The following is a 27,583-nucleotide window of genomic DNA, read 5'->3' as shown; positions in this document are numbered from 1 at the left end:
CCCGCCCCCGTCCTTCAGGGCTGGAAGCCGAGTCCTGTGGAACCGCGATGCAGTTTTTCCATGGTGCTGCTGCAGAGGCTGCCAGGGCTGGGTGGGATCCTGTGAGGACACGGGCAGGAGGGGAGGGCTGGTCTGCCACAGGCTGGGAGAAAGACAGGAAGAGGGATTCCCAGTTCCAGGTCACCTCCCAAAGTGGCTTCTAGTTGCCTGCTTGTGAAAAAAAGAAGTATCCACAGAGCAAAGCTGTTTCAGTTCAGTGAAAGCTCAGTACTTTCTAGCACAGAGCTGTTCCTCTGCTCCTGGCAGCTCCAGTCGCAGTCTCCCTGCAGCAGGAGGGCTGTGCTGCCCGAGGGCTAGATCCTGCCTCCAGTGGTGGCTGACAGCCAAAGCCCTGGTCCCACTGCGCCCTAGCCCTGCTGCACCCACACCAAACCCACCCACAGCACCTCCACAAGCTGCTGCTGCTGCTCCCCCTGCGTAGCCAGGCTGCAGCTGATGTCCCCTGAACCCAAGGCCTTGAGAGATGCCAACTGCTTGGGCATTTTAGTGAGGTTCAACCACCTCAAATTCAAACAAGGCTGTTAGCAAACTGAGTCATCTGCAGCCTGGCCATGAAGGGGCAGGCACAAAGTCCAACAGGGCTGCTGCTGCCCACTGCCCACACACAGCTCTGGCTCGGGACCATAGTGCTCAGGACTGTACCTGCCAGTGATGCTCAGATGGCTCCAAGCACTCAGGGCTGCAGCTCTGGGTGGCAGCCCCACACAGCCACAAAAAGCTGATCTGGGCCCCAGCAGTCACTGGCAGCCCCTCATGCTCAGAGGGCAATTTCTTTGACATCAAACTTCCATTAAACTTGCAGATCACTCACACTGGACGAGCTTGAGCAGGACCAAACTCCTGCCCTGGTGCAGAGTACAGCAGCCAGGGAAGTTTCAGAGGAGGGAACTCCTTGTCACCTGCCAAGTGTCCTGAAGTGCACTCACACAGGGCTAAAGCACCCACGATGAGATGGTGTCCACAGGCCCCTGTGTGCAGGGACTGGAGATGGTCTGCACACCTCAGCCCTGCACCTCAGCTCTGGCCAAGCAGCAGGGCCAGCTGCTGAGACATGAGCGACCTCTGCACCCTCCAGCCAGGGCCACTTGCTCCTCAGGACCGGGCTCAGCACTGCAGGAGAGCACTCGTGATGTGCTACAGGCAGCAGGGCAAAGGAGAGAGGGGAGGTGGTGCCATCCATCAGTGCCTCCTGCCATGCTGCAACCTCTCACAGCGCCATTCCTCCCTGCAGGGGGCTTCCTGCAGCTGCTGCAGGCTCCTTGTGCCCCGGGCTGAACCCTCCTGCCCCACAGAGCCTGGATGAGGCACTCGGTGCCATGGTTTAGTTGATTAGATGGTGTTGGGTGATAGGTTGGACTTGATGGTCTCAAAGGTCTTTTCCAACCTGGTGAATTCTAGTCTAGTCTAGTCTAGTCTATCCTATCCTATCTGCTGCCCTTGGCACTGGCAGAGCATGGAGAGAGGGTGGTTGGGCTCCCTCACACTGCCAGTTCCCATATGCTCCCATGTTCTTTCTGCTGCCTTCTAGTGACTACTTAAGATCCCCCAGCCTCAGATTCAGGTTGTCCCTTCGACCTTCTGGAGTTTGTCTCCTACTGTAGCCCCTTCACCCTCAAACGTGTTTCCCTGCAAGCTCTCTCTTGATGTTTTACACCCACACCCACAAGGCTGGGCTTTGGGGAGCTCCTGCAGCACGTCCCCATGACAGACATTTGCTAAACCAGTCAGTGATTTACCCAGCAGGGCCCCCAGCTTCTTGCTGATCCTGCATTCAAATGAGGGCTAAGGTGATTTGTCTCCTCCTTAATTGTGAATGATCAACACAGCCCCCAGGAGCGGGGATGGGATAAGGCACACAATGGAAGGGTGAGGTTGAGGACATGTGCTGGGACATACAAAGCAGCCTGGTCTGGCACAGGCTAAGCTCAGCTAGCTGCAGGCCCTGGGAGCAGGTCAGCAGCAGGCCCTGGGAGCAGGTCAGCAGCAGGCATTGTTTCAGCATGAAGCAGGTTGTTAATTTTTACTTCTGCACCAGGCTCTCTCGCCCTGCTGAGCAAACTGATGCAAGCCAGCAGCAGAAGCACAGCGCTGGAGGTGGAAGCAGTGCCCCCCTTGGTGCCTAGCTCCTAATTCTGGTGCAGCTTCCCTGCTGCCTGCAGGACAGGAGGGGCAGAGACAGCCCTGCCAACTCATCCTAGCTTTTGGGGGGTTGTGTGTGTTTCAAACTGCTGACATGGAGTTGAATCACAGAATCAACCAGGCTGGAAGAGACCTCCAAGATCATCAAGTCCAACCAATAACCCAACCCTAACTAATCAGCCAGACCATGGCACTCAGTGCCTCATCCAGGCTTTTCCTAAACACCTCCAGGGACATCGACTCCACCACCTCCCTGGGCAGCACATTCCCATGGCCAGTCTCTCTTGCTGGGAAGAACTTCTTCCTAACATCCAGCCTCAACCTCCCCTGGCACAGCTTGAGACTGTGTCCTCTTGTTCTGGTGCTGGGTGCCTGGGAGCAGAGACCAACCCCCACCTGGCTACAGCCTCCCTTCAGGGAGTTGGAGAGAGCAGTAAGGTCTCCCCTGAGCCTCCTCTTCTCCAGGCTAAGCAACCCCATCTCCCTCAGCCTCTCCTCACAGGGCTGTGCTCCAGACCCCTCCCCAGCTTTGTTGCCCTTCTCTGGACACCTTCCAGCATCTCAACATCTTTCCTAACCTGAGTGGCCCAGAACTGGACACAGGACTCCAGGTGTGGCCTGACCAGTGCTGAGCACAGGGCAGAATGACCTCCCTGCTCCTGCTGGCCACACTGTTCCTGATCCAGGCCAGGATGCCCTTGGCCTTCTTGGCCATCTGGGCACACTGCTGGCTCGTGTTCATCTGCTGTCAACCAGTGCCCCCAGGTCCCTCTCTGCTCTCCAGCCACCCTGGCCCCAGCCTGTACCTGCATGGGGCTGTTGTGGCCAAAGTGCAGCACCTGGCACTTGGACTGGTTGAATCTCCTTCTGCTGGACTCTGCCCAGCCAGGCTGGCAAGGTTTCCAGCAGGCCCTTTAGCTGTGCTTCACAGGCTGTGCTGTGCCTGCAGAGGAAGTGCGAAGCAGGAGGGTGACGTGGTGGCTCTCTGCTCTCCCTGAGGCCTCTTGGAGCTGGCACTGGTTGTGGATGAGTAACTGAGTGTCCTGGTGTGGGCCCAGCTGACAACTAAGCACCACGCAGCCGCTGGCTCACTCCTTCCCCCGCTGGTGGGATGGGGAGGAGACTCAGAGAGAAAGGGGAAAAAAAGTAAACCTTCTGGGTGGAAATCAGAGCAATTAATAACTGCAGTAAAGCAAAATCTAACAACTGCAATGCAGCTGGCAGGCTGAGCACCATGCTGTGTGCCAGGGAATAGCCCTCGGGCTCCTGGAGGTCCTTGCTGTGCTCCCTCCCAACCTCTCCTCCCTGGCAGAACACGAGGAGCTGAAAAACCCTGGAGTGGGGATAAGCACTACCTAGCAACAACTAAAACATGGGTATGGTGTCAGCATTGTTGGCACACCAGATCCAAAGCACAGCACTGCACCACCTACCAGGAGGCAAGTTAACTCTGTCCCGGCTGAAAGCAGGGCACCACGGCTGCAGGCGGTCCTGACGGGGGACAGCCACTGAGCTGGCACTCCACACATCCTCCCTTGGTGCCTTCAGCCCACAGCAAAGGCTTCTCCCACCGGGGCTGGAGCTGCTGGCCACCTCCCATCACTCCAGCAGAATGTGGGGCTGCTCTTGTGCTGGGCACTGAGGGAGCAGGGCCCTGGGGAAGGGGCTGACACCTCCAGCCGGCTCCTCTCAACCAGAATGGAACCAGAGTGTGTTTGGGAGTGTGCAAAGGGAGCAGGTCCTCAGCCTGGCTGAGCAAGTCCTGCAGAGGGGCTCACACCCATGGCAGGAACCAGAAAGCTGTGGGACAGCCACAGGCTCCTCTCCTGAGAGCAGAGAGGGCCACGTCCTCGGCCACACTTCACTAAAGCCAAGGCTGTAGGAAAGGCCATGGGGTGAGCACGGGAGGAGGTGCTGCTGCTCCAGCCAGGGGGCTGACACCACACAGGCACTCAGCTCTTCTCTCTGCAGGGCAGGTGGTCTTCCCAGAGCTTGAAGTCTGAGCTGTTAGCTCTTCTTCCTCCAGCTGGAGGGGAAATGGCAGAGGGAAGAGTGCTTATGATTGAAACCTGCTGGGGACAAAAGGTCTGTGAGCATTTTCTTTACCAAGACACCTGCACCATTCCCAGCACACACAACTAAGGCCTGCAGCACTTCAGCACTCCCAGGGAAATCCAAGGGATGTTTAAAATCCTGTCTCAAGCCTTTCATTCCTCCTTTTCATGGGTGCCTGAGGAGCAGCCAGCCCCTGCTCACCCTGGGTGAGAGCTAATTCCACAGAGCTCTGTTTATTTATGTTACACCCAAAGAGGCTCCTCCTCAGTGGGAGTGAACCAGGAAGACATCACCCTGCAGCAGCACTCAAAGCCACTGTCAGAGAGTGGCAGGAAGAGCCAAGTCAGGGCTGAGGGTGGGTTTGTTTTCCCCACACTTCTGTCTACAGCTACCTGAAGGGAGGTTGTAGCCAGGTGGGGCTTGGTCTCTTCTCCCAGGCAGGCAGAACAAGGGGACACAGTCTCAGGCTGTGCCAGGGGAGGTTGAGGCTGGATGTTAAGAAGAAATTCTTCCCAGCAAGAGAGATTGGCCATTGGGATGTGCTGCCCAGGGAGGTGGTGGGGTCTAGTTGATGCCATGGTCTAGTTGATTAGTTAGGGTTGGGTGATCCAGCTCTGGTGAGACCCCACCTGGAGCACTGTGTCCAGTTCTGGAGCCCCTATTTCAGGCAGCATCTGGAGGTGCTGGAAGGTGTCCAGAGCAGGGCCACGAGGATGAGCAGAGGGCTGGAGCTGCTCTGCTGTGAGGACAGACTGAGAGAGTTGGGGCTATTTAGTCTGGAGAAGAGAAGGCTCCAAGGAGACCTAATTGTGGCCTTCCAGTGTCTGAAGGGGGCTACAGAAAGCTGGGGAGGGACTTTTGAGGGTGTCAGGGACGGATAGGAGTGGGGAGAATGAGAAAAAAGGTGGACTTGATGATCTCGGAGGTCTCTTCCAACCTGGTTGATTCTGTGGTTCCACCAGCATCCTGGAGGCCATCAGCTCACCTCCTCCATCACCCAGGCAGCTCAGAAAGATGACACTCAACCCTGAGCAGCCCCAAACCATGCTGCACAGCCCAGCTAACGTGGCATCCACCTGGCCACAGCTGCTCCCACATGTGAGACTGCTGGGATAAGATGTGAAGAGGAGCCCCTTGCCTGCACTGCCCCTAGCTGAGCAGTTTCCTAGCAGCAGAGCAGCCAGGAGGGCACTGAGGCAGTGTATCCCATGGCTGCAGCTCCTCTGAGCTCCAACCAGCACCTTGCCAGGAACAGGAGCTAGGTTACAAGGGGCCTTGGAGCCAGACCGAGCCAGGCTGTGCTCTCCTCTTCCTGCCCAGGCAGAGCTGGCAGTGCAGCACCAGCGCTGTGCCCAGCCCACAGCACACATGGCCCTGCAGCCTTTCACCTACTCAGCTGCCTACAGACTCCACTCCTCACTCCTCTCCCCCTGCTGCACACCAGCACCTGTGTGTCTGTGTAATGCCTTTGGCAGGGCCAGATGGTGTTTTCCTGACATCTCTTTCAGGCCAGATACATAACTGTACTACTTCAGAGATGAGAATTACCTTTCCAGGGCATTTGGAGCTGTATAAATAATCATGAGACAAGGCCTGACAGATCTGTCTGTTTAGTTCCAACAAGCTCCTTGCTTACCCTGCTCAGTATAAAACACAGACTGTGACTGAAGGACTTCCTCAGTAAACAAACCAGCAAATGAGGAAGAGAAATGGATAAAGACACAAATGCTTCTTGGAGCTCCACTTCAACACATCTTCTTGCTCTGGGGGTCATTTTACCAGGGAAAAGGTCTTGATCCCATGTAGTGCAACAAGCAAAGAATTATGGCTGATATTTCCAATCTGCCTGAGGGACTGGAGTCTCCAGCTGAAAGGGAACACAGTGAGCATCCCAAGCCTGTGGGCAGCCTCCTGCCTGTGTGCACAGGAGGTGAGCAGGAGACTCAGCATTTCTTGCATCAAAGCAACTCTTTCAAAGGATTCTGAGGATACCAATACATAAAAACGAACTCCAGGGGCTTGGGGGCATTTGGGAGTGCTTGGCCTGCTCTGTCATATGACCTAATCAATACTCATTGTTTATTTAACCAGAGTAAATGTGACCCCAAAGTTTCTGAAGCCTGGAGCTCTCCAACAGCCACCATGGGTCAGGATTATTGAAGGGCATTCACCCAGAGTTGCCAAACAGCCCTGCAGGAGCCAGGGCATGGTGAGGCTGGGCAGCCAGCCCCTGTGCTATTAATAGTCACCTGAGGAGGGGACAGGGCTCTGTGCAGGGAGGGCCACACTGCACCTGCACACTGCAGCTTCACTCTCTCACCTGTGGCATCCACATTCAGATCCATAGAGCTTGCTTCTCAGACTGCATTGGGGTGGAAGGGACCCTCACAGGGCATCTTGTCCAACACCCTGCACTCAGCAGGAGCACCTCCAGCTGCATCAGGCTGCCCAGGGACACAGCAGGGCTGATCTTGAATGGCCTCAACCCCATCCCTGTCAGCCTGTTCCAGCATTTCACCACTCTCCCTGTGCAGAACTTCCTCCTTGATGTCCAACTTAAATCTGTCCTGGATTGATATCTAGGGCTGCCCTGACCTAGGTGCAGGACCTTGCACTTTGTCTTATTGAACCTCATGAGATTCTCCCCAGCTCCCCTCTGCAGCCTGTCCAGGTTGGCTCCCATCCTGTTTGGCAGATTTATCAACCACACCACTCAGCTTGGTATCACCTCCAAACTTGCTGAGGGTGCTCTCAATCCTGCTGTCTGCATCACTGATGGTATTGAACAGCACTGGTCCTGGGACAGATCCTTGAGGGGCAGCATCTGGAGGTGTTGCCCCTTTGGATGCAGCCATCCACACCTCCTTCAGCAGGAGCTGCTGTGTTTCTTTGGTTCAACAGTTGTGTTCCAGACAGGGTCTTGTTTTACACATAGCTATGTTAGTGTCTCAGCTTGACCTCCCACAGGGACACTGACCAGGATGGTGTGTGGTGGATTTCTGCAAGCATTCACAGTGCCTCTAGCTGCTGTGACATGAAATCTGAGCCCTTAGTTCCCCACAGGCTAAGGAAACATCCAAACTGTGACAGACTGGCAGTATGTGACAGCACAGCTCACACAGGCAGGAAACTCCAGGGTGAAGGAGAAGGGAGTGTCACACCAGCTTCAGGAGGTTCCAGGACTTCTTCAGAAGGACTTCTCCAGTCCTGGGAGCCTGAAGTCCTCCTTTGCTTGACCAAGAAGCAGACAAAGCTCTCTGGGCACTAGTTGTGGGTGTTACCTGCTCTAGAGAGCCACACAGCACAGCTTATGCTGCACACAGCCTCACGAGGTTGACCTGGATTTGAGGTTAACATCAAAGCTTCCTGAGGGCAAAGGAAACCAAAGGTATTCTACCTTCCTCCTTCTGTCTGCACTCACATTCCAGCAGTGGTGCCAGACAGAGCTCACTTGTGAACAGGAGCATGGAGGATGGCATCCACTGCCTGTGCGCCCAGGTTCATGCAGCGGGAGGCTGAACACAGGCAGAATAGAAGTGTGGAAAACATGAGCCACCTTATCTCACACAGCCTTTGGTGGGCACAAGAGCCCCAGTGGCCTCACTCACTGCTCCCTCTTCTGCTCACTCTCACATTCCTGCTGGGAATGCCTGGGTTTGGCAGGGCTCTGAGGATCTTCCTGGTAAGCGCCTGACCCGCACCGAGCAGAGTGGAAAGTGCTCCAGCTGCAAAGCCAAGCCAGGGACACACACACTGCCCCACCAAAGCTTCTCTTACAGCTGGTGCCATCAAACAAAGGAAGGTGGTGTGCAGGAGTGCTTCTCCAAACCAACAACTGGATCTGGTAGAGATCCTCCTTTCCCATTCCACCTTTCAGCCCTTGCTCCAAACAGTTCACTGCACCGGAGATCAATGACTGCAGACTCACAGCCTGAGAGCAGAGCAGATTTAGATTGGATGTTAGCAACAAGCTCTGCACCATGAGGCTGCTGGAACACTGCAACAGATCACCCAGGGAGGTGGTTGGGGCCCCATCCCTGGAGATATTCAAGAGGGCTCTGGGCAACCTGCTCTAGTGGAGGATGTCCCTGCTGAGTGCAGAGGGGGTTGGACTGGGTGAGCTTTGGAGGACCCTTCCCACCCAGACCATTCTACTCCATGAATATGAAACAGTATTTTGCAGGAGTCATTTTGTCCTGCCACTGCTGCAAACCAGTTGCCTGTCAAGAGCACTTCTGAAAAGCCTTGGTGCAAGTTCATGCTGCAAAGGAGCCCCTCAGCCAAGCTTCAGCCATTGCTCTTGCTGCAGGAGTAGAGCTCACCTGCAAAACCTACCTCAAGCTCACTCAGCAACAGGGAGACACTAGAAAAATGTGGTGAAAGTAAAAGGGGGAAAAAGCTATTTGACCAAGCCAAGTATTTCTGGAAGAAGACAGACATGAATGTCAGCTCTCTGCTGGGAGGATGGAGCTGGTTGCCTGTAAACCTTCTGCTTTTCAGAATGGTCTTTAAATAGAAGCTGTGCTTCTGAATAAGCTCTGAAAAATGCAGGGATCACAGAGCTGTGACCCCAGGCCTGTGGCTACACCCAACGAGACAGACCCTGAGAAGAGACTCCTAGGGGATGAGTGTTTGTCAAACCCAGCAGAAGAGAGCCACTGCCCCTCAGGAGGAACACCTCCGAAGGATGGTGACAGTCAGCTGCCACTCTGCACAGCACAGCGAGGGGATGTGGGGAAATGGAAGCTTCTGATGGGGGACAGAGGGAACCAAGCTGCTCCCCTGCAGCAGCTCTGGGAGAGCCAGCTGCCCTGTAGAGTCTGAGACTGTTTTCTATGCCCTGTCTCAATAGCTACAGGGTTCCTCCTGCTCCGCTTCCTTGGTCCCCCTGCAAGATCCTCAGGCTTCCTCAACATCCCCAGGCCCTCATCACTGTGTCTCCTCTCCCTCCCCACAGTTTTCACCCAGGTCTCTTGGTAGCAAAGGGCAGTCTGTGCTGTGTCTGAGTTGCAGCCATGCAAGTGAACACCTCTGTGCCAAGCAGACAGGCCCCAAATTTGCTTGGTCCCTCCCTCCAGAAAACTCTCCACTGCCCAGCTGATGTTTCTCCTCAGCCTTGCAGGCACTCATGGTGAGATCCACCTCTCCTCACTCCTCCTGCAGTGCAGATTCACTCATCAGCCTTAGCTGCCCAGGCTCCCATCATCAGCACAGGAGATGGAGACAACAGAGCTCAGGGGGCCATTCATCCCACACCAGGGAGAGTGGAACATGCCTGAGCCCTGTGGTTTATATTTACTAACATTCCCCTGACTCTAAAAAGAGCTGCAAAAGCAGATGCTGGTGTTTGAAGCAGCTAATCTTAGGTTAACTCCACCCTGGACTCTGGGTACATTTATATTCACTTGGCTATTTGGCCCCAAGAGCAGCCTTGGAAGCAGGGGTGAGCAGTGCAAACTGGCTCACTTCCCAGCTGCTCACAGTCAGGGGCAGATGATTTGCACCCACAGAAAAGGTGAGTGGGAGCAAGGCAGTGCCCTCCCCACCTCCCTAGGCCTCTCAGCCTCCCATGCCTGCACACACACTAGCACAGGCCATGCTCCAGAACCCTCTGTGGCTGCTCTGCAACAGACATGTGCCCACACATCTATGCTCTTCCAAGCACTGACCTCATCCCCTCCTTCCCCTTGTGGAAAGACTTTTGACCAGGAAGGCAGCAGACACAGGCCAGTTCAGACTGATGAGGTCTTTACAAGGCTGCCTGCCAGCCCTTTAAGTCCAGCACATCCCTCACTGGGCTTCCATCTCAACACATCAGAGATTGCCAGCACCCTTTGAAAGCTGCCAGCCACAGCAGTCATGGGTGCCACACTAGCTGCAGGGGCTTAGACCACACCACTGATCCCCTTGGACAAACCAGTAGTCTCTTCTTACAGGAGAGCTCCTGTGAGCTCAGGCTGCCACTCTGCAGGACATCTCTCACAGGGCCCTGGGGCTTCTGCAGGGAGAACATCTGTAGGACCAAGGTGCAGAGTGTGTGTGTCCGAGGATGAGGTGCAGGGAGGAGGTGAGTGTCCCCAGCAGTAAGCTGCAAGACCAAAGTGTATCCCTTCCATGGGAAGCTGTGGGAATGAGGGGCAGGCCTGGTCTGCAGGAGCAAAGTGAGCCACATGGGAGGGAGAGCTCAGGGAGCGGTGAGATGGCAGCACCCTGCTGCCACGCAGCGGGTTGGGATGGGCTGCACGTTGCATAACCTCCATGATCTCCAGCTAAACCACTCTGCAAAGTCCTCAGGTTTGGCACATCTGATGAAAATCTTTGTGCCAAGTTCTTCTGGCCCTCAGGGCATCCCCACTGACAGGGGTTCCCTCCCTGTGGCTCTGACAGTGCCAGCAGCCTCTTTGCACATGCTGCCTCTAGTCTCCCCTGCAAGCCCTCAGGTAGCTCTGAGGCCACAGTGAGGATACTCACAGAGCAGCACCAAAGCTGCCTTTCACACAGCCTTGGTTTAAAAAGCTATAGAGTGGTATGGCTCCAGCCTTACACTGCTGCCTACCTGAGCAGCAGGGCTGTGGCTCTTCCAATACCTCTTTAAAAACCAAATGTGAGGCCTTGATCTCCACAGGTCTGTCACATGTGTGCTGTGCCCTTAGTTCCTCTGACATCCTGAAGAGAAAATAAAACAAATACCCACAAATAAATTATTTACTGATAGTAGATTGCTTAACAGCATGCCAGTGGGGTGCTTGGAGCCACCCTGCCAAGGCCAGGGAATGGCAGCCAGCCCGTTGGCAAGAGACAGCAGCAGGACAGGGGTGAGCTCAAGGCCTGCTGGCACACACAGGAGCAGTGCCCTGGATGCAGAGAGCCAAACTGGATGCAGTTTAGCCTGCATTGTGATGTGGGACATGCTGCCTGCATTGCTGCACCTGCATTTTCCTAGCCAGGGACTATTTGCTTGCTTGAATGTAAACTTATGAGTACACATTGGGAGGGGGTTCAGCTGTCAGCCTCAAGAGATTAACACTGCAGCAGCCTTAACATCTCTGCCATATGGAGCTGAAACTAGACAATAGCTGAAAACTTATCAAAGCCTGAAGGTTTAAAGAAAAGAAGGACCTTCATTCACATGACTTCTACCAAAGCACCTACAGTGGGAGGTGTAGGGAGGTGTAGGGGGAATGGAATGAAGCTGGAGGTGGGGAGATTCAGGCTGGAGGTGAGGAGGAAGTTCTTCCCCATGAGAGTGGTGAAGCCCTGGAATGGGTTGTCCAGGGAGGTGGTTGGGGCCCTGTCCCTGGAGGTGTTTAAGCCCAGGCTGGCTGAGGCTCTGGCCAGCCTGATCTAGTGTGGGGTGTCCCTGCCCATGGCAGGGGGGTTGGAACTGGATGATCCTTGTGGTCCCTTCCAACCCTGACTGATACTCTGATACTATGATAACTACTAAATGCTGTTACCTGTATTAGGAGGGAAGGCAAAGCCCCTTGATGACTTCTTTATGAGATGCCCTGGCCACACCACCACCTCATCTCCTTCATTCCTCCAGGATTCAGCCCTTCAGAGGGAGTCCTGACACGCAGCAGCCATTAAGTCATTGTGTAATGAGTAAATTCTGCTTTGGGATGAAAACCAGAGGAGCACACAAATGGGACTTTTCCAGAGGGAAAACCATTGATCTGGGCACAGCAGGCACAGGTGGCTTCAGTAGCTCGCTCCACAACGCTCAGAGGCTGTCTCCTCACCTTGCTGGCTGGTAGCTAAGCTTCTAAGTACCTGATTTGGGGAACAGAAATGCAGATGTATCAGTCAGGCTTTATACTGAGGAGTTAAACAGCTCATGGCTTTGGGAAAACTCTGAACACAATCAATACACCACCCGGAGGGATGGACCACACTGACCTGAATGCTACCCTTGTGAGCAGAAAAGCTTCTCACTTCTGTCTTCTGAGGCTCTCCAAGCTCTGTCTGAAGATACAGCATGCCACTTGGTCCTGTTCTGCCACAGCTCCCCAGAGGAGCCATGGAGGGTCTCCCCATCGTGCAGAGGGCTCAACAGCGCTGTCCTTCTCCAAAGGGATCAACAAACCCCTCAGCATTGCACAAGTGAAGACAGAGCATGCAACACACCAAACAAAAACAAACACAAGCTCACACCACGTGAACTGGAATAGGAAGCATGCTCTACAAGAAGAGGATCAACCAACCACCCCAGTGTTCACTCCTCATTTCCACCCCAGGGAGCTGCCAGCACTTCTTGGACCCCAGCGTGCAGCGAGGATGCAGCTGGGCTGCTTTCAGCTGAGCAGGCCCCTGCTCTGGCTGACCTTGCTAAAAGATACATGGGAAGTAGGGCTGGACCCAGGACCACCACCCTGCCCAGGGTTCTGAGAAGAAACACAGCCACAGGGACAGCCACAGGACCTGAGGAAGATTCTGGTAGGTGTACAGCCTGATCCCGCAGGGGAGGGACTGAGTACAAAACCTCTCACAATCTCCAGTGGCTGCTGAAGCAATCATTTGTTATCTAAGTTCTTTCTGCTCTGGCTAAAACAGCCATCTGTCCCAGTTTCCTGTGAAACAAGTAAGCATCTAGCATAGAATCACACAATCAAACAGGGGGATGGGGGCACAGTGTTTTGCCAGTCAGTCAGCACAGGCAGCTGTGGGCTGCAGGGAAGGGTTCTCTGTGTGCAGATTTGCTGGGATTCACTCAGCCTTTCCAGATTGTTTCTGCATTGCTCTTTCTTTGAGTCTTACATTTTAAGCAGGGGATAAAAAAGAAGTCATGTTGAGTTTGTTGTTCTTCCTGGAAGATCATAGAATTGTCAGGGTTGGAAGGGACCTCAAGGCTCAGCCAGCTCCAACCCCCCTGCCATGGGCAGGGACACCTCACACCACAGCAGGTTGCTCACAGCCACATCCAGCCTGGCCTTAAACACCTCCAGGGATGAGGCTTCCACCACCTCCCTGGGCAACCTGTGCCAGGCTCTCACCACCCTCATGGGGAAGAACTTCTTCCTGACATCAAATCTGAATCTACCCATTTCTAGTTTTGTTCCATTCCCCCTGCTCCTGTCACTTCCTGACACCCTCAAAAGTCCCTCCCCAGCTTTCTTGTAGCCCCCTTCAGATACTGGAAGGCCACAGTAAGGTCTCCTTGGAGCCTTCTCTTCTCCAGACTGAGTAGCCCCAGCTCCCTCAGTCTGTCCTCACAGCAGAGCAGCTCCAGCCCTCTGCTCATCCTCGTGGTCCTTCTCTGGACACCTTCCAGCACCTCCAGATCCTTCCTTTGGTAGAGGCTCCAGAAGTGGATGCAGTGCTCCAGGTGGGGTCTCAGCAGAGTGAAGCAGAGGGGGAGAATCACCTCCCTGGCCCTGCTGGCTCTGCTGCTCTCGCTGCAGCCCAGGATGTGATCAGAGGCTAAAGCTGCCCCTTGAAGTCCCATCATGAGAAATGGAGAATGGCTCTTGCTTAGCAGTACGTAGGAGCCAAGAGTTTAGGATGAAAGAGCAAGTTCAAACACCTTCCAATTCTACATGCCAAAGCTGAGATATGCCACAGATAACAGAGTTGTATTTGCTAAGGACAGGGTGAAATTCAGGAGCCTGGATCAGCCTCATTCCCTAGGCTGCTGGGCAGGACTGCAGTTAATGGAACAAAACTAGAAGTGGGGAGATTCAGATTGGATGTTAGGAAGAAGTTCTTCCCCATGAGGGTGGTGAGAGCCTGGCACAGGCTGCCCAGGGAGAGGGTGGCAGCCTCATCCCTGGAGGCTTTGAAGGCCAGGCTGGATGTGGCTCTGGGCAACCTGCTGTAGTGTGAGGTGTCCCTGGCCATGGCAGGGGGGTTGGAAGTGGATGATCCTTGAGGTCCCTTCCAGCCCTGACAATTCTATGCTTCCACACAGCTGCCCAGTCATTTAGCAGCCCTGTTGCCAGTTCCCCTCCCTAATTTATCTTCCCATTCCCATGACAATTTAGCTATCCACATCAGAAGAATATGGCTTGCAGGCTGAACCAGTGGTTTTCTGGGAACTCTAAACTTAAGATATAGTGTGACAGGCATACATAAATAACCCACAAATGCTTCAAAGTCAAACTCCTCAACATTTTCCCAGTGAGGAACCCAGGCATGTCCGCTTCCGCCTGGGCGGCATGAAACCACATCCCCAGCCTCTCTGGGAAACAATGGGAAGCACAAATGGATGGGAGCTGACAGCCAGCCTCTAGCTGCTTGCAGTTACTGCCAGAGGAGCTCAGTTTCACTCAACACCGCTCGCTCTCCACAAAGAAGTTTCCCTTACCTGCCCCTGGCTCCAGCAGGGGCATTTCAAACCTTCCCCCACCTCTCCAGGCTGTCTCCCGTGGCAGCAGCGCAAACATCGGCACTGCTAACAGCCTCTGAAGCCTTCCATTGCACAGTGCTGAGCAGGCACGGCAGGGCTGCAACTGTGGTGACTCAGGAACAGCCACAAATGCTCCAGAGAAAGAGGCCCGTGAGCAATGCTGTGTAAAATGCACGTACACAGACGCTGGCCTCAGTACCACGTCGGGCTGGGGAGGAACGCGGTGCTGCCAAACAGGACTTGCTCTGTCTGGCAGGCTGGGGAAGCAAATCAGAACCCAGAAATGAAGACTTAATGACAAGTGAGTGCTGGGACAGCAATGTGCCCTTGTGCCCAGGAGGGACAATGGGATCCTGGGGTGCACCAAGAAGAGTGTGGCCAGCAGGGCTGGGAAGGTTCCCCTGCCCCTCTCCTCTGCCCTGGTGAGGCCACACCTGCAATACTGTGCCCAGTTTTGGGCTCCCCAGTTCAAGAGTGACAGGGAACTGCTGGAGAGCCATGAGGATGCTCAGGGGACTTGAGCATCTCCCCTGTGAAGAGAGACTGAGAGCCCTGGGGCTGTTTGGTCTGGAGAAGAGAAGGCTGAGAGGGGATCTGATCAATAAGTATCTGAGGGGTGGGTGTCAAGTGGAGGGGGGCAAGCTCTTTTTGGTGGTGCACAGCAAGAAGACAAGGAACAATGGATACAAACTTGATATAGAAGGTTTCACCTTAATGTGAGGAGAAAGTTCTTTACAGTGAGGGTGCTGGAGGCCTGGAGCAGGCTGCCCAGAGAGGCTGTGGAGTCTCCTTCTGTGGAGACTTTCCAGACCCACCTGGATGTGCTCCTGTGTGACCTGCCCTGGGGGCTCCTGCTTTTGGCAGGGGGCTTGGACTGGATGATCTCTGGAGGTCCAACCCCTAACATTCTGTGGTTCTGTTTTCACCTGCTATTCTAATTTGTAGGTTTTTCCTAAGGTTGGGATGTGTGAGGGAAAATGGGTTATGAAGAAGGGGAAAGAACTCAAGAGCAGACCAAAAAACTAAGAGGAGGCAAGCTGCCTTGCTGCTGCTGCCATGCTCCACCTCCCCAGCTAGGTGACACAAAGCTCTCCAACTGCTGCCAGGAGCAGCACAGACACTTCTCCAATTATTAACCACCCAGTGTGAGCAGCAGTAGGTGTGCTGGGGAAGCCAGAACAGCCCCACACTGCACTCCCCTTTCTTGCCCTGTCTGCTGCCTCTGGCACTCCTTTATGCTGTCCTCATTCTCGGTTTGCTCCCTTCCTTCCGTCCCTCCTCTCATGTTACCCAGCTGACACTTTCCTACCATTTCAGTGCTGCCTTTCCCTGGCCACCCCCTCAGCCTCAGCTGCTTTCAGACACCCACTGCATTGCTCTGCATATGAAAATGAGCTGTCACAGTTTCCAGCCTCTGAAGCAGAGATTATTTTGGGGAGAAGTGGCTCTGACAGTTCTGCCCTGCAGCTCACAAGCAGAGCCCAGGGCAGGCCATGTCAGTGCAGGGGGAGAAGGGCAGGGAGGGTACAGCAATGTACACACATGCAAGGCTCCTGGCTGTGTACTCAGATGGGACTGAAGGTCTGGGGGGGAATGAAAAGCTCCCGTGGGGTACAGGAGTCAAGGAGCAGTTAAGGCTCCCCACTTCAAGGGCTGCTCTCTCCCAACCCAAGGCCAGCTGGTTGCAATGCTGCTACAGGACAAGCCACTGAGCTGACAGGCCAGCCTGCTGTGGAGGACAGACAGCAAAGCCCCCCTCCACCCTCTGGCAAAGTTCCCCACCCAAGCTGCACCCCTATCACCCTCAGGCCACCAGGCAGTCTCTTGCAGAGACCATACTCCCTGCCAAGTACCATCATCAGCATCCAGACACCATCTGAAGGTCTGGCATAAAGGCCCCGAGGAGGGGAAGTGAGCAGGATTTTGGCCAACCAGCCCAGCCCCAGCCATCCTGTCCACTTGGACTGCAGCTGGTCAGGCTGCAAAGCAAAACTTGTGGGGCCAGAAGGCAGCAGAAGACAAGCACTGACATGGTGGGAACAAGCCCCAAAGGGGAGAGGAGACAGGAACAAAGGTGGAGGGAGAATGAGGAGGAGGCTTCCCGAGCGGTCAGAGGAGCAAACCGAAGAGCAGCAGCAGAGGGTTGCTCTGGAAATTAAAGTTGAAACAAGCTGGTTAAAAGGAGCAAAAAAGAATGGTAGCTGGGGATGAATTGCTGGGATGGAGTGGCTGGAAGTGCTGGCAGGGGAGAAACTGATAGAATGGATCCAAAAGTGGCCGAGGAGGAGGCAGAGGATGAGCGGCCACAGGCGGTGTGGAGCAGACTCCAGCAGGCACGCTGGGAACGGCTGCGGGCAGAGGCTTTCCCGCAGCCAGAGCAGCGCGGATGCCATGGGAACCAAGGTGCGTTTGAGAAGCAGTGGGCGGGCTCAGGGCATGTGAGATCGGCAGCTGGGAAAGGCGAGCCGTGAGGACTAGTGGAGAATTACTGCTGGAAAGGGTGCTGCAAGCAGCGAGGGCAGGAGGCGGCAGCTACGGCCAAGAGCCACGAGGCCTTACCGGGAAACTGAAGCGAGTATGGACAAGGAGGCAAAGCAAGGATGGGAGGGGAGAGAGGGGAAAGCAGGAAACAAACCAACCAGAACAAGCCACCCTAAGTGAGCACTGATATTTCAAGCCAGCCCTTTGTTTATTTTCTCACAGTTACAGCATAGCAGAGCCCAGAAGTACCTCTCAGTGTCGAGTTGCATCCTACCCCAGGTTTTCTTCTAGAAAACTTGCTGCAGAATCACCTTAACTTCCACAACCAGCGCAGCACAGACCTCCAACATCTTGCCACTGCAAGGAATCAGAAAGTGGTTCATCATACTGATCTTCAGGTCTTTTTTTTTCCCCACCAGCCATTTAATACGAAGTTCTCAGAGTTGCAGTAAACATGTGCATTGCAGGCATGTGAGGGTGAACAAAACCACAGAGATCTGCCTCCTTTTCTGCTGGTGTGCAGGCAAGAAGCTATTGGTTGTGTGAGTTAATTTGTCTGTAGTGCAGGTACAGCTTTGAGGGATTCGGTTTTAGGGGCAGTAAGATGTTTCAAAAGAGATGTCAGAACGCTTTAAATACAATCCCAAGGAACAGGAGGTTCCACCTCGGCACAAGGGGGAACTTCTTTACTGTGAGGATCACAGAGCACTGGAACAAGGCTCCCCAGAGAGGTTGTGGAGTCTCCTTCTCTGGGCATTTTCAAGGCCTGTCTGGATGTGTTCCTGTGTGACCCGAGCTAGGTCCTGCTCTGGCAGGGGGGTTGGACTTGATGATCTCTTTGGGTCCCTTCCAACCCCTGACTTCCTGTGATCCTGCCCTAAACAGAAACCCCAGTATTTTACTAAGGTCTCTTGTGTGCTGTCTCTTGTGTGTGTTAGTCTCCCCCCCACCTTCATGCAGCCAGAGCAGATGCAGAGAGATGCACTGAGAAGCCAAGAACTCTTTCCCCAGCTGTGCCTCGCGTGATAGTAGCACTTTTTGGCAAAGGAGAGCATGTTCCAGGAGTCAAGCAACCATTCCATCAACATTTTTCCTTCCTGTTGACTTCAGTGGGAAACACACATTGAGCACACTCTCTCCTGCTGAGACACCCGGAGAGGTGGGAACCAGCGGGGTGATTCGTAAACGGCTGTTTGCCGCTACTGGTGAGCAGGCTTGGGATCACCCTGCTGAATTCTCTGTTGGGAATTCCCTCTAGAGAAGTCGAGCCTATCAGTTTCCCTTGCAGGGGTTAGCAGGGATCTTACAAAAGCTGGCCAAAAGGAGGGCAGATATCCAGGTTACAGCACAGAAACAAGCTGGGAGGGAGCTGCAGACTTGCCTCTGCCACACATCACGCTTCCTCGGGCATAACAACTGTGGAAGCCGCAGGAGCAAGGGGAGAGGGACCCCCGCCACTGGCAGCCTGGTGCAGGGGGCACACCCCAACAGATGTGTGTGTGGGGTTCCAACATAAAGCTGAACAGAACTTCCAGCCATGCAATGTATCATGGAAACGCTGGCAGTAAAGCAATTCCAAAAACACAGGTCTTCCTCAGAAGGGGCAGTAACTCTCTACTGGCAACACACGAGTCTTTGAACTAATTAAGAACTGGTTTGGATTATAATTTACTCTGGACATGTGTTTGGCAATTGTTACAGCCTCATTCTCCCTTCAGGCTGAAGAAACTGCCCATCTGCTATTCTTTCAGATGTTTGCTGCTTTGGTTTTTGTTTTCCACTTTCAAACGTAATTGAACAGTTTGGGAGATTTCCAGGCAAGTTACAGGAGAGCATAACCTGCTGTCAGACCCCTCGGTCAGCTGCAATCAGTTGACAAGAGGAAGAGTTAAGCAGAATGCAATACTGGACTGTAACGCCACTGGGAATGATAGGAAGATGTATCTTGGGAGGGAAAAAAAATATGGTAGAAAAATGCTCTGAGCAAACGAGGTTGGACTGCCGAGGGAGAGGGGAGATCTCTGAAGTGAAGCTGAATAAATAGGAGAGATAGAACTGAACCGTAACAAAACATCAGCTGCATTTCTACAGCTAACAGCACTCTGGCACAAGCAGCACTCAACAGCAGCAGCTTTTCAGGTGCTGACACGAACAGCACCATTCCTGCTTTCATTAAAACTTTCTGACGAGAACGATCTGCCTTTAAATGCGGCATCCAGGAGAATCTATCGAGCGGCTCCCGCCCTGCCGGAGTGCCGCAGGCTGCAGCGTTAAAGGCGATTAGCTGCGACCCAGCTAGCTGGCAGCCGTTACCCGGGCTGGCTGGGCGGCAGCTGCCGGCAGGGCAGGGCGCGGGAGCCCAGGGGCAGCCGGCAGCGCGGGGGCTGGGGCAGCGCGGGGGCAGCGCGGGAGCCCAGGGGCCGGGGGCAGCGCGGGGGCAGCGGGGGGGCCGCGGGCAGCGCGGGGGCAGCGCGGGGGCCGGGGGCAGCGCAGGGGCAGCGCGGGGGCAGCGCGGGGGCAGCGGGGGGGGCAGCGCGGGGGCAGCGCGGGGGCAGCGCGGCTCGCTCAGGCTGCCTGCTGAACAGCCGCGCACCGCTCCCCGGCCTGCGGACCCCACGTGCCCGCTGGCCCCATGTGCCCGCTGGCCCCGCCGGGATGCGGTTTCCCTGGGAGCTCCCGGCCGCCACGGGGCTCCCACTTGAGGCTCGGGAGCCAGCCGGGGCCCCAACCGGCCTTCACGGGCCGCCCCAGGCGGCAGCGGCCTGCAAAGCCGGGGCGATCCCGACGCGTGGCAGCAACCCCATCCCCACGAAGGCCCGGCTGCGTGGGCCTCCACCCGGCGTGGGCCCGGACATGCTGCCAAGACACATCCGCCAGTAGCCAGGCACGCCCAGCCACGCTGTTTTCTCCGGGAGGAGGGGACCCAGAGAGGCACGGGGAGGCCGCGGCTGCGCGCCCCCTCCGCTCGGCGGGGAGCGGGCGGATGGGCGGGGTCCGCGCCGGGGAAGCTGCCCCCCCGCAGCCGCGTGACCTCATGAGCGAGGAAGCGCCGGGCCGCCCGCGCCGCTCCCAGCCGGAGGCGGGGGGGTTGGGAGGGGGAGGGGGCACTGACTCAGCCGGCAGCGGGGACTCACCGCGCGCACGCCGCGCTGACACACTGGCCACGCCGCGGGGCAGCCGCCGATCACGCGCGGGGGCCGGGCGCCCATTGGCCGCCGCCTCACACACCTTTGCCGGCGATTGGCGGCGGGCCTTCGGGAGCCCCGCCTCCCCCCCCCGCGCGCGGGGCTAGGGGATCCGCCACCTGAATGGGGAGCGGTGAACAAAAAGAGGAAAATAAAGGCAGCGGGCGGAGAGCAGCGGCGGCGCGGGCTACGGGTAGGCTCGGTTCCACGCCACCGGTGAGTGGCTGCCCCCCATGGGCCTCGCGGGGGCTGAGGGTGGTCAGGGCACCTCCGGGGGTGTGCGAGGCGGTGAGGGAAGGGGTGCCTCGAGGTGGGAAAGGGTGTCCCCGAGGATGGCGCGACAGCGGGATTCCGATGGGACATGCGAGGGCGGGCGCGGAGGGCGGCCGGCGGTCCGTGAGAAAGGAGAAGACAGGCAACAGGACCGGCGGGAAAGCGGATCGAGGCAATGGCTGGAAGGGTTGAGCAAAGGCGTGGGCACCGGGGCTAGTGGGTGACCTGTGGGGTGAGGGGAAGGAGCAGGAGAGGCCCCCACGGGGAGAGCCTGTGGGGCCGGTGGTTGAGGACAGGCACGGGCGGGGAGAGAGAGGAGCTGCCGGGGAGGGAGTGTGTTGGCCCCGCCGAGCCGGCGACGTGCAGCCGAGGTGCGTGCGTTCGTGCCCGCCAGCCCGGGCGCGCCCGGCGCGGGGGAGCGGCGTGGGCGACAGGCTCCGCAGCTACATGTGCCAGGCGGGGGGAAGGAGGAGGGAGCGGAGGGGATCCCGGCGCGGCGGGAGCAGGCGGGGCCCGCCGCCAGGCGGGGGTGGGCGGTGCGGAGGCCGGGAAGCGGGCTGCTGCTTCGGGGAAGAGCCAGGCGCACCGTTTCGCCGCCGGGCGCTGGCGGAGCCGGGACATGGGCACGTTCCCCAGAGGGACGCCGCTTCGCTTCGCCTCCCTCGCGGCGGGAGGCGCCGGGTGTGGCGGCACTGACCCTCGGCCGGCCCCCCGCCCGCTGCCAGGCGAGGCAGGGCGAGGCGGCGCAGCTCCCCAGGCCGGGCTTTCCCCCGCCCGGCCCCGTGGAGGCGGGGCGGGGTGCGGCCCTGCCCGCGGCTCTGTGGCTGGCTCCCTTCCTGCCGGCTGCCGCCGGGCCGAGGGCGGGGGCTGCCGCTCGGGGAACTGGGGGAAAGGTCGGCGCGCGGCAGTACCCACGCCGCCCAGCGGGCGCCGATCACGCTTTGTTCACATGCCCCCGCCCCGGGCCGCGCCTCGATCGGCGCCGGCCAATGAGCGGCGGTGCGGGACCGGGAGCCAATAGGGGAGGGCGGGGGTGATGCGCGCCCGCGGGGTGCCCTGAGGTGAGGGTGGCGCGCGCCCAAGCCTGGCGGCGCCCAGGCCCTAAGGGGATCCTCAGGCCGCCGCGCCTGGGGCTGCTGGCGGCGGTCGGGGCCGCTGCGGGCGGCTGCTGCCGGTACCGGTGCCGTCCCACCGCCACCGCCGTGAAGTGGCCCGGTTTTTCTCCTGAAAGGGAAACATCTTATCCGTGACTCCAGCGGCCTGGAGTCAAGAAACGCAGCGTTTGCAGAGTCCCCTCGGGGCGGGTGTGTGCAGGGGGGTGCAGCTCGCCAGCAGCGCTGGCACGGCCCCCGAGGCGGCGGGGGGCGATGGGGATGGGGAGGGGGGGACGGGGCGGGGGTGGAACGCAGAGCTTAGGAGGCTTTTTTCTTTGGCGTGGGTGGGTTCCGCGCGGTGATTGGACAGGCAGTGGATGTACACACGTACGTGTGTGTGCTTCCGTGCTGCGGGCCGGTGCTGTGCCTGGCGTGGCTGGGTGTGCGGCGCAGGCAGAGTGTGCTCTGCAGTGCCTTTGGCAGCTAATAACGTCTGGAGAAAATGTGCACCATGGAATGGGCAGGGCTGGAAGGGACCTCAAGGCTCAGCCAGCTCCAACCCCCCTGCCATGGGCAGGGACACCTCACACCACAGCAGGTTGCTCACAGCCACCTCCAGCCTGGCTGCAAACACCTCCAGGGACGAGGCTGCCACCACCTCCCTGGGCAGCCTGTGCCAGGCTCTCACCACCCTCATGGGGAAGAACTTCTTCCTGACATCCAATCTCAATCTCCCCATTTCTAGATTGGCTTCATCCCCCCCAGTCCTATCACTCCCTGACACCCTCAAAAGTCCCTCCCCAGCTTTCTTGTAGCCCCCTTCAGATACTGGAAGGCCACAGTAAGGTCTCCTGGGAGCCTTCTCTTCTCCAGACTGAGTAGCCCCAGCTCCCTCAGTCTGTCTTCACAGCAGAGCAGCTCCAGCCCTCTGCTTCTCCTCGTGGTCCTTCTCTGGACACCTTCCAGCACCTCCAGATCCTTCCTTTGGTAGAGGCTCCAGAACTGGATGCAGTGCTCCAGGTGGGGTCTCAGCAGAGTGAAGCAGAGGGGGAGAATCACCTCCCTGGCCCTGCTGGCTCTGCTGCTCTTGCTGCAGCCCAGGGTGTGATTTGCTTTCTGGGCTGCAAGTGCTCACTGCTGGCTCCTGTTGAGCTTCTCCTCCACCAATATCAGTCCCAATATGGTAGTTTCACACACAATGCTGGAGGCTTACTTCAAAGCAAAACTGCATGGGGGAGGAAGGTTTGTTGGGGTGGTGATTTTCTTTGGGTGTAGGTTTTTGCTAAGCTTTCAGATGCAACGCTTGCAATATGGAATAACTTAAAACTGTTGCTTAAGATTTGGGGGGGAGTAGTTTTTGTCTCAAGAAAATGCATAATCTTCCCCAGATGGCCTGGTTTCCCCTCTGACAACTTCCTACATCAATAAGAAAAGGGCTAGGAGAGTGCACGTGTGCACCCATGAATGACCAAGTGCAGGGGCTGCTGTGTTTGTTTTTATAGTGCCTTCTGAAAAATGAGTCGAAAACACTCAGCATCAGGTGTAAAGTTTCCTTCTTTCCCCCCTCTAACAGAAACAGAAGGAAGGAATGGAGATGATGACTGAGAGACAAAGAGATACCAGGCATTTCTGGAACAATACTCCTGAAAAGAGTGATTATGAGGCTGTGGAAGCCCTTATTTCCATGAGCTGCAACTGGAAGTCAGACTTCAAAAAGCATGCAGAAATGAGGCCTATAACTCCAGCGTCTGACATGTCAGAGGAGAGCGATGAGCCTTTGCTTCCTGGAGCAGCAGACTTCACTGCAATCCCAGCCTTCGTAAGTGCTTTCATTTGCAGGTGGTCTGGGTGGGTTTGTGACCAGCGGTGTGTTGATGTGCTGGCAGTGCAGTGGACCCCCCTTACCCTCTCTCTCTCCTCCACACAGTGCCTGACCCCTCCCTACAGCCCTTCTGACTTCGAGATGTCGCATCCGGGGGCGTCGGCGCCCGCCGCGGCGCTCAGCAGGTCGCTGGCTGAGGCTGCCAAGCCTCCTGCAGCCGCACCTCGGCGAGAGGCAGAGAGGCCTCTGAAGGCTCAAGCCACGAGCGTCATCCGCCACACGGCCGATGCCCAGCCCTGCAGTCGCAAAACCTGCCCGGTGAGGACGGCCAGCGTGCTGAAATACCAGGACGGCGCTTCGAGGGAGGCGAGCGGCAAGCACGGCGCCGAGGCAGAGGGTTCGGCGTGCGCTGTGCTGGCACCAGGCAAAGCCAGAGAGGAGAGCGGGGAGCCGCCGGCGGCAGAAGGCAAACCCACAGAACCTGCTGGTGGCGCGGGGCCCGCGGCGAAGCCCTCGGCCGGCACGCCTCAGCCCGTCCCTGGGCTGGCGCAGCAGCCGGCCTTGGTGGCGCCGCTGTGCTCCGGTCAAGGCGGCGGAGCTCCCCCCGTGCCAGTGATTTGCCAGATGGTGCCGGTGCCCGCAAACAACAACGTGGTGACGGCCGTGGTGCCCAACGCCGCGCCGAGCCAGCAGCCGGCGCTCTGTCAGCCCATGGTCTTCATGGGCGCTCAAGTCCCCAAAGGTGCTGTCATGTTTGTAGTGCCCCAGCCGGTTGTGCAGAGCGCAAAGGCTCCCATCATTAGTCCAAACGGCACGAGACTCTCTCCCATTGCCCCTGCTCCCGGCTTCGTACCTTCTGCGGCAAAGCCCGCTCCTCCAGTCGACTCCTCAAGGATAAGAAGCCACATTTGCAGCTACCCAGGATGCGGGAAAACATACTTCAAGAGCTCCCACTTGAAGGCTCACATCAGAACACACACAGGTTTGTCACTGGTGCTGCATGTTGAAGTAGAAAATCCTGGCTGTATGCAGGAGCTATGAAAGTTCTCGTGGTGACTGGAGTTGTCCACAGAACAAATTGTAGGGCAGCAGTGAAACGCTTGCTTTGCCAGCATGACTGCAGTGCTGCCTGATCGCTGTCAGGAAATCTCCTGGAGGGGAAGTTGACTCAGCACTTTTGTTAGTGCTGGCCTTGCTTCACACCAGAAGGCATTCAGTAATGGTTCTTACCAGTGTGGAAGTGAGGCCTCACCCCAGGCAGAGCTTTTCCAGAGTTAAAGGAGCCCTCTTAGGCTTCCCTACAAGAATGCCTTTGTCAGAAGTGGGTAGAAGTTGAAGAGATTCTTCTGTGAAGGAATGTAAGGGTCCTCTCCAAACTAGTCCTGCCTCGATCACTTGAGAGTAGCTTCTCCGTGCCTCAGCTCTTAACGGCAGTAGCAAAACCAGTCACCACTGGTATCTTTTCAGATAGGGTCATGGTGCACTCCCAGGGCTGTGTTACATAAAACATTACTACAGGCTGTGTTGCAGGAGCTACTTCTGGGTGTGCTAAGTCGTCATCATCATCATCTGCAGTTCACGTGGAGCTGAGAGTTAAAATCCACTGTCGAGATACAAAGAGCATCTCAAACTATTTGCTCTCAGGGAATTGTTAACCCTTTGCACTGCTTAGCCTTGAGGACAGTGGATTTGCCTGTTTAACATACTGGCACATAAACAGTTTTTCCCATTCACTTACACACAAAAATAAGTCGGGTCTGTGTAGGTTTTGGGCTCAACTGTCCTAATAGAAACTTTCCTTTGAAAAGGTCAAATCCTGCCAGTCAAGGCAGTAGTGTTGGTTGCTCAGCTAGCACTCACTGGGCGTTTTCCTTTGTACTTTCTCTTCCTTTTAGGAGAAAAGCCGTTTAGCTGCAGCTGGAAAGGCTGCGAGAGGAGGTTTGCCCGCTCTGATGAACTGTCCCGCCACCGCAGAACACACACCGGGGAGAAGAAGTTTGCCTGCCCGATGTGCGAGCGGCGGTTCATGCGGAGCGACCACTTAACGAAGCACGCACGGCGCCACTTGTCGGCCAAGAAGCTGCCGAACTGGCAGATGGAAGTGAGCAAGCTGAACGACATCGCCCTGCCGCCGGCGGCCGCCGCCACCGCCCACTGAGGGGACTCGCTCTGAAGAGGGTGCAATTAACTGTTGTTGCTGGGGCATTGCCAGCGGGGAAAAGGCTTTTTTTCTCCTGCTCTGTGGCTCTCCTGCGCCAGCTGCCGATGGCAGCGCAGCAGAGAGGCAAAGGCAGTCTGCGCTTGGTCACAAAACACGTTGCTGGGAGAAGCGGTGGCTGACTGGAACAGCAGGTGTCTTTTGCACTGGTAGGGAGAGAGGGAAAGGGGAGGGTGCAGGGCAGAGCAGCACACGTTGTGCCAGTTGTGAATTTTGCAGGTTATTCATATCTACTCTAGAGCAGTCACACCTCAGTGTTACTGCCCTTGGCTGCTGCTGCTCGAGACCGGCTCCCCTTCAGCGCCTGTCGGTTGTCAGCCTGCAGCGCAGCCCAGGCTGGGAAGCAGCAGTGTATGGGCACAGGCTTGAACGGCCAGAATGCATCTGCATCAGATAATCCAAATGGGTTTTCCTACTTCTGCCACCTTTGCTTGGTAGGAATCTTTTCTTCCTGTCCATTCTCCAGCCCCGTCGTAAGTGCTGCTTTGGTGCCAGGTTTCGGAGCTGTCCTCCCGCAGGGGGTGTTCAGTACACCCAGCTTCATGCTGCTGTCCGGAGGGGCTTGGGGTGGGTGTCCGGGGGCAGCACGAGGGCAGCTGGAGGCTCAGAACCTTTCTAAGCCCTCACCAGCTTTGTAATATTTCCCCCAGCTTCTTTGGCAATTTTGTGATTTTTCCAGTTGGTTCTGCTGGGGCATCCTACGGTGCTTCTGCTTTTGTGTTGCTTATGGTTTCCTTTCTACCCTCTCCCAGCTGTGCCGCAGCCTTTGTCAGCAGCAGGTACAGCGCGCTTTGAGGGGGGAAAAACTGTAACTGTGGACTCCTCTGCTTGGTTAAGGAGGGAAACCCAAGAATCTTAGGCTTCTTGATCATGTTATCCTGGGAAAGATGGTTTATCCTCAAATTGAAAAGGTGGTGTTTTTAGTTTAATTATTATTTGTTAATGTATTGTGTTGAATTAGGAAGTTGTGATTTGACAAGGAAGATGAGGCAGCAGGGGCACCGGCCTGGAGCTTAAACTAGAGCTTCTGTGACAGATGATGCATCAGCTTTCACTATTCCTATTTTATCCTACTGCGTTGAGGACACAGGAAGTGAAGAGTTTGGAAACAGTGTATTAGCTTTTTGTGACTACTTTGAAGATTTGCACATTTCTTATGTTGTTCTTTATACTTTGTTTACAGTAAAACCCGTTTTCTTTAAGGCAGGCCTCTCTTGTCTGGCTTTGTGGCAGAGTTTAACCCTTTGCAAAGCAAAGGACCTCAGAACACAGTGTCCTGACCAGTGAAACACTCTCCTCACATTTGGTGTTTTATGAAGCCCAGAGGGGTGGAATTTCAACTCTGTGCTTTCTGTTCTTGGGTCTGTTTGGTGGTGGGTTTGGGGGGGGATTTTTGGATGGTTGGGGTTTTTTTTGCCTCCCCACTCTTCATCCTCTCTCCTTTTCTTCACACACCCAAAAAAAGAATGTGCTGACGTGGGCCATTATAACACTGGTGCAAAACACATCTGTCTGGTGGTGGTGGGTCTGCACTGCCTCCCCCGCGGTGCTACCTGGCCTCTGCTGCTGATGGCCAGGTCACCAGCTCAGGGGGTGCCACCCCCCAGCATGGGATCCAGATGTCCCTGCAGCTTTTCTGGGCACAGCTGGAATGACAGTGCTGGTGTGGAGGTGGGCTCTGAGGCCTCTATCCTCCAGGCAAGAGGGCAGGGTGCTGGGCTTTGCCCTTCTCAGGGCAACAGGCAGGCAGCAGGGTTCCTCTGCCTCCCGCCCTGCCTGTGGGCATCCCTGGATTTCACAACTGCCAGCTGCTGACTCACTGCCCTGCCCTGCAGGCTGTTTGGGGCAGGGGCACTCCTTACCTTGCCCTGTCTGGCCAGTGCCCTGTGCAGGGAGAACAGCAGTCATTGC

General features: G+C 56.3%; 1 protein-coding gene and 1 long non-coding RNA gene across 5 annotated transcripts; one reads left to right on the top strand and one right to left on the bottom strand.

Moving 5' to 3' along the window:
- Positions 1 to 7: 7 nt before the first annotated feature.
- LOC137452637 (uncharacterized) lies at positions 8 to 20,413 on the bottom strand. Of its 2 annotated transcripts, none has more exons than XR_010990132.1 (6): positions 20,215 to 20,413; positions 17,330 to 17,437; positions 12,154 to 12,342; positions 11,712 to 12,027; positions 10,811 to 10,920; positions 8 to 207 (listed from the first exon to the last, which is right to left on the bottom strand). It is a non-coding gene; the product is annotated as an uncharacterized lncRNA (long non-coding RNA). The 2 variants fall into 2 exon arrangements; XR_010990133.1 differs by lacking the exon at positions 8 to 207 and adding an exon at positions 5,535 to 8,185.
- On the top strand, positions 12,497 to 26,874 carry KLF10 (KLF transcription factor 10). Of its 3 annotated transcripts, none has more exons than XM_068161196.1 (4): positions 12,497 to 12,690; positions 23,206 to 23,451; positions 23,560 to 24,436; positions 25,350 to 26,874. In XM_068161196.1, the coding sequence occupies exons 2-4, from the start codon at positions 23,221 to 23,223 to the stop codon at positions 25,610 to 25,612; spliced, it is 1,371 nt and encodes a 456-aa protein (XP_068017297.1). In that variant the 5' UTR covers positions 12,497 to 12,690; positions 23,206 to 23,220; the 3' UTR covers positions 25,613 to 26,874. The 3 variants fall into 3 exon arrangements, with proteins under 3 accessions (XP_068017297.1, XP_068017298.1, XP_068017296.1); XM_068161197.1 differs by lacking the exon at positions 12,497 to 12,690 and adding an exon at positions 20,310 to 20,458; XM_068161195.1 differs by lacking the exon at positions 12,497 to 12,690 and adding an exon at positions 20,323 to 20,481.
- The last annotated feature ends 709 nt before the right edge of the window (positions 26,875 to 27,583 follow it).

This window comes from Melanerpes formicivorus, unplaced genomic scaffold (assembly GCF_026170545.1).
Source record: "Melanerpes formicivorus ecotype bairdi unplaced genomic scaffold, bMelFor1.0.p_v2 SCAF_56, whole genome shotgun sequence".
In the NCBI taxonomy this organism is placed as follows: Eukaryota; Metazoa; Chordata; class Aves; order Piciformes; family Picidae; genus Melanerpes; species Melanerpes formicivorus.
The sequence above is the reverse complement of the archived record's forward strand: the minus strand, read 5'-3'. Positions and strand labels throughout refer to the sequence as shown.

What these genes read in the sequence shown, in the direction of transcription:
- KLF10 (XM_068161195.1), top strand. Translation starts at nt 20,389, where the DNA reads ATGGGGAGCGGTGAACAAAAAGAGGAAAATAAAGGCAGCGGGCGGAGA. An exon ending in GGCTCGGTTCCACGCCACCG is followed by an intron (nt 20,482 to 23,205) that starts GTGAGTGGCTGC and finishes CCCCTCTAACAG; the next exon opens with AAACAGAAGGAAGGAATGGA. An exon ending in TCACTGCAATCCCAGCCTTC is followed by an intron (nt 23,452 to 23,559) that starts GTAAGTGCTTTC and finishes TCCTCCACACAG; the next exon opens with TGCCTGACCCCTCCCTACAG.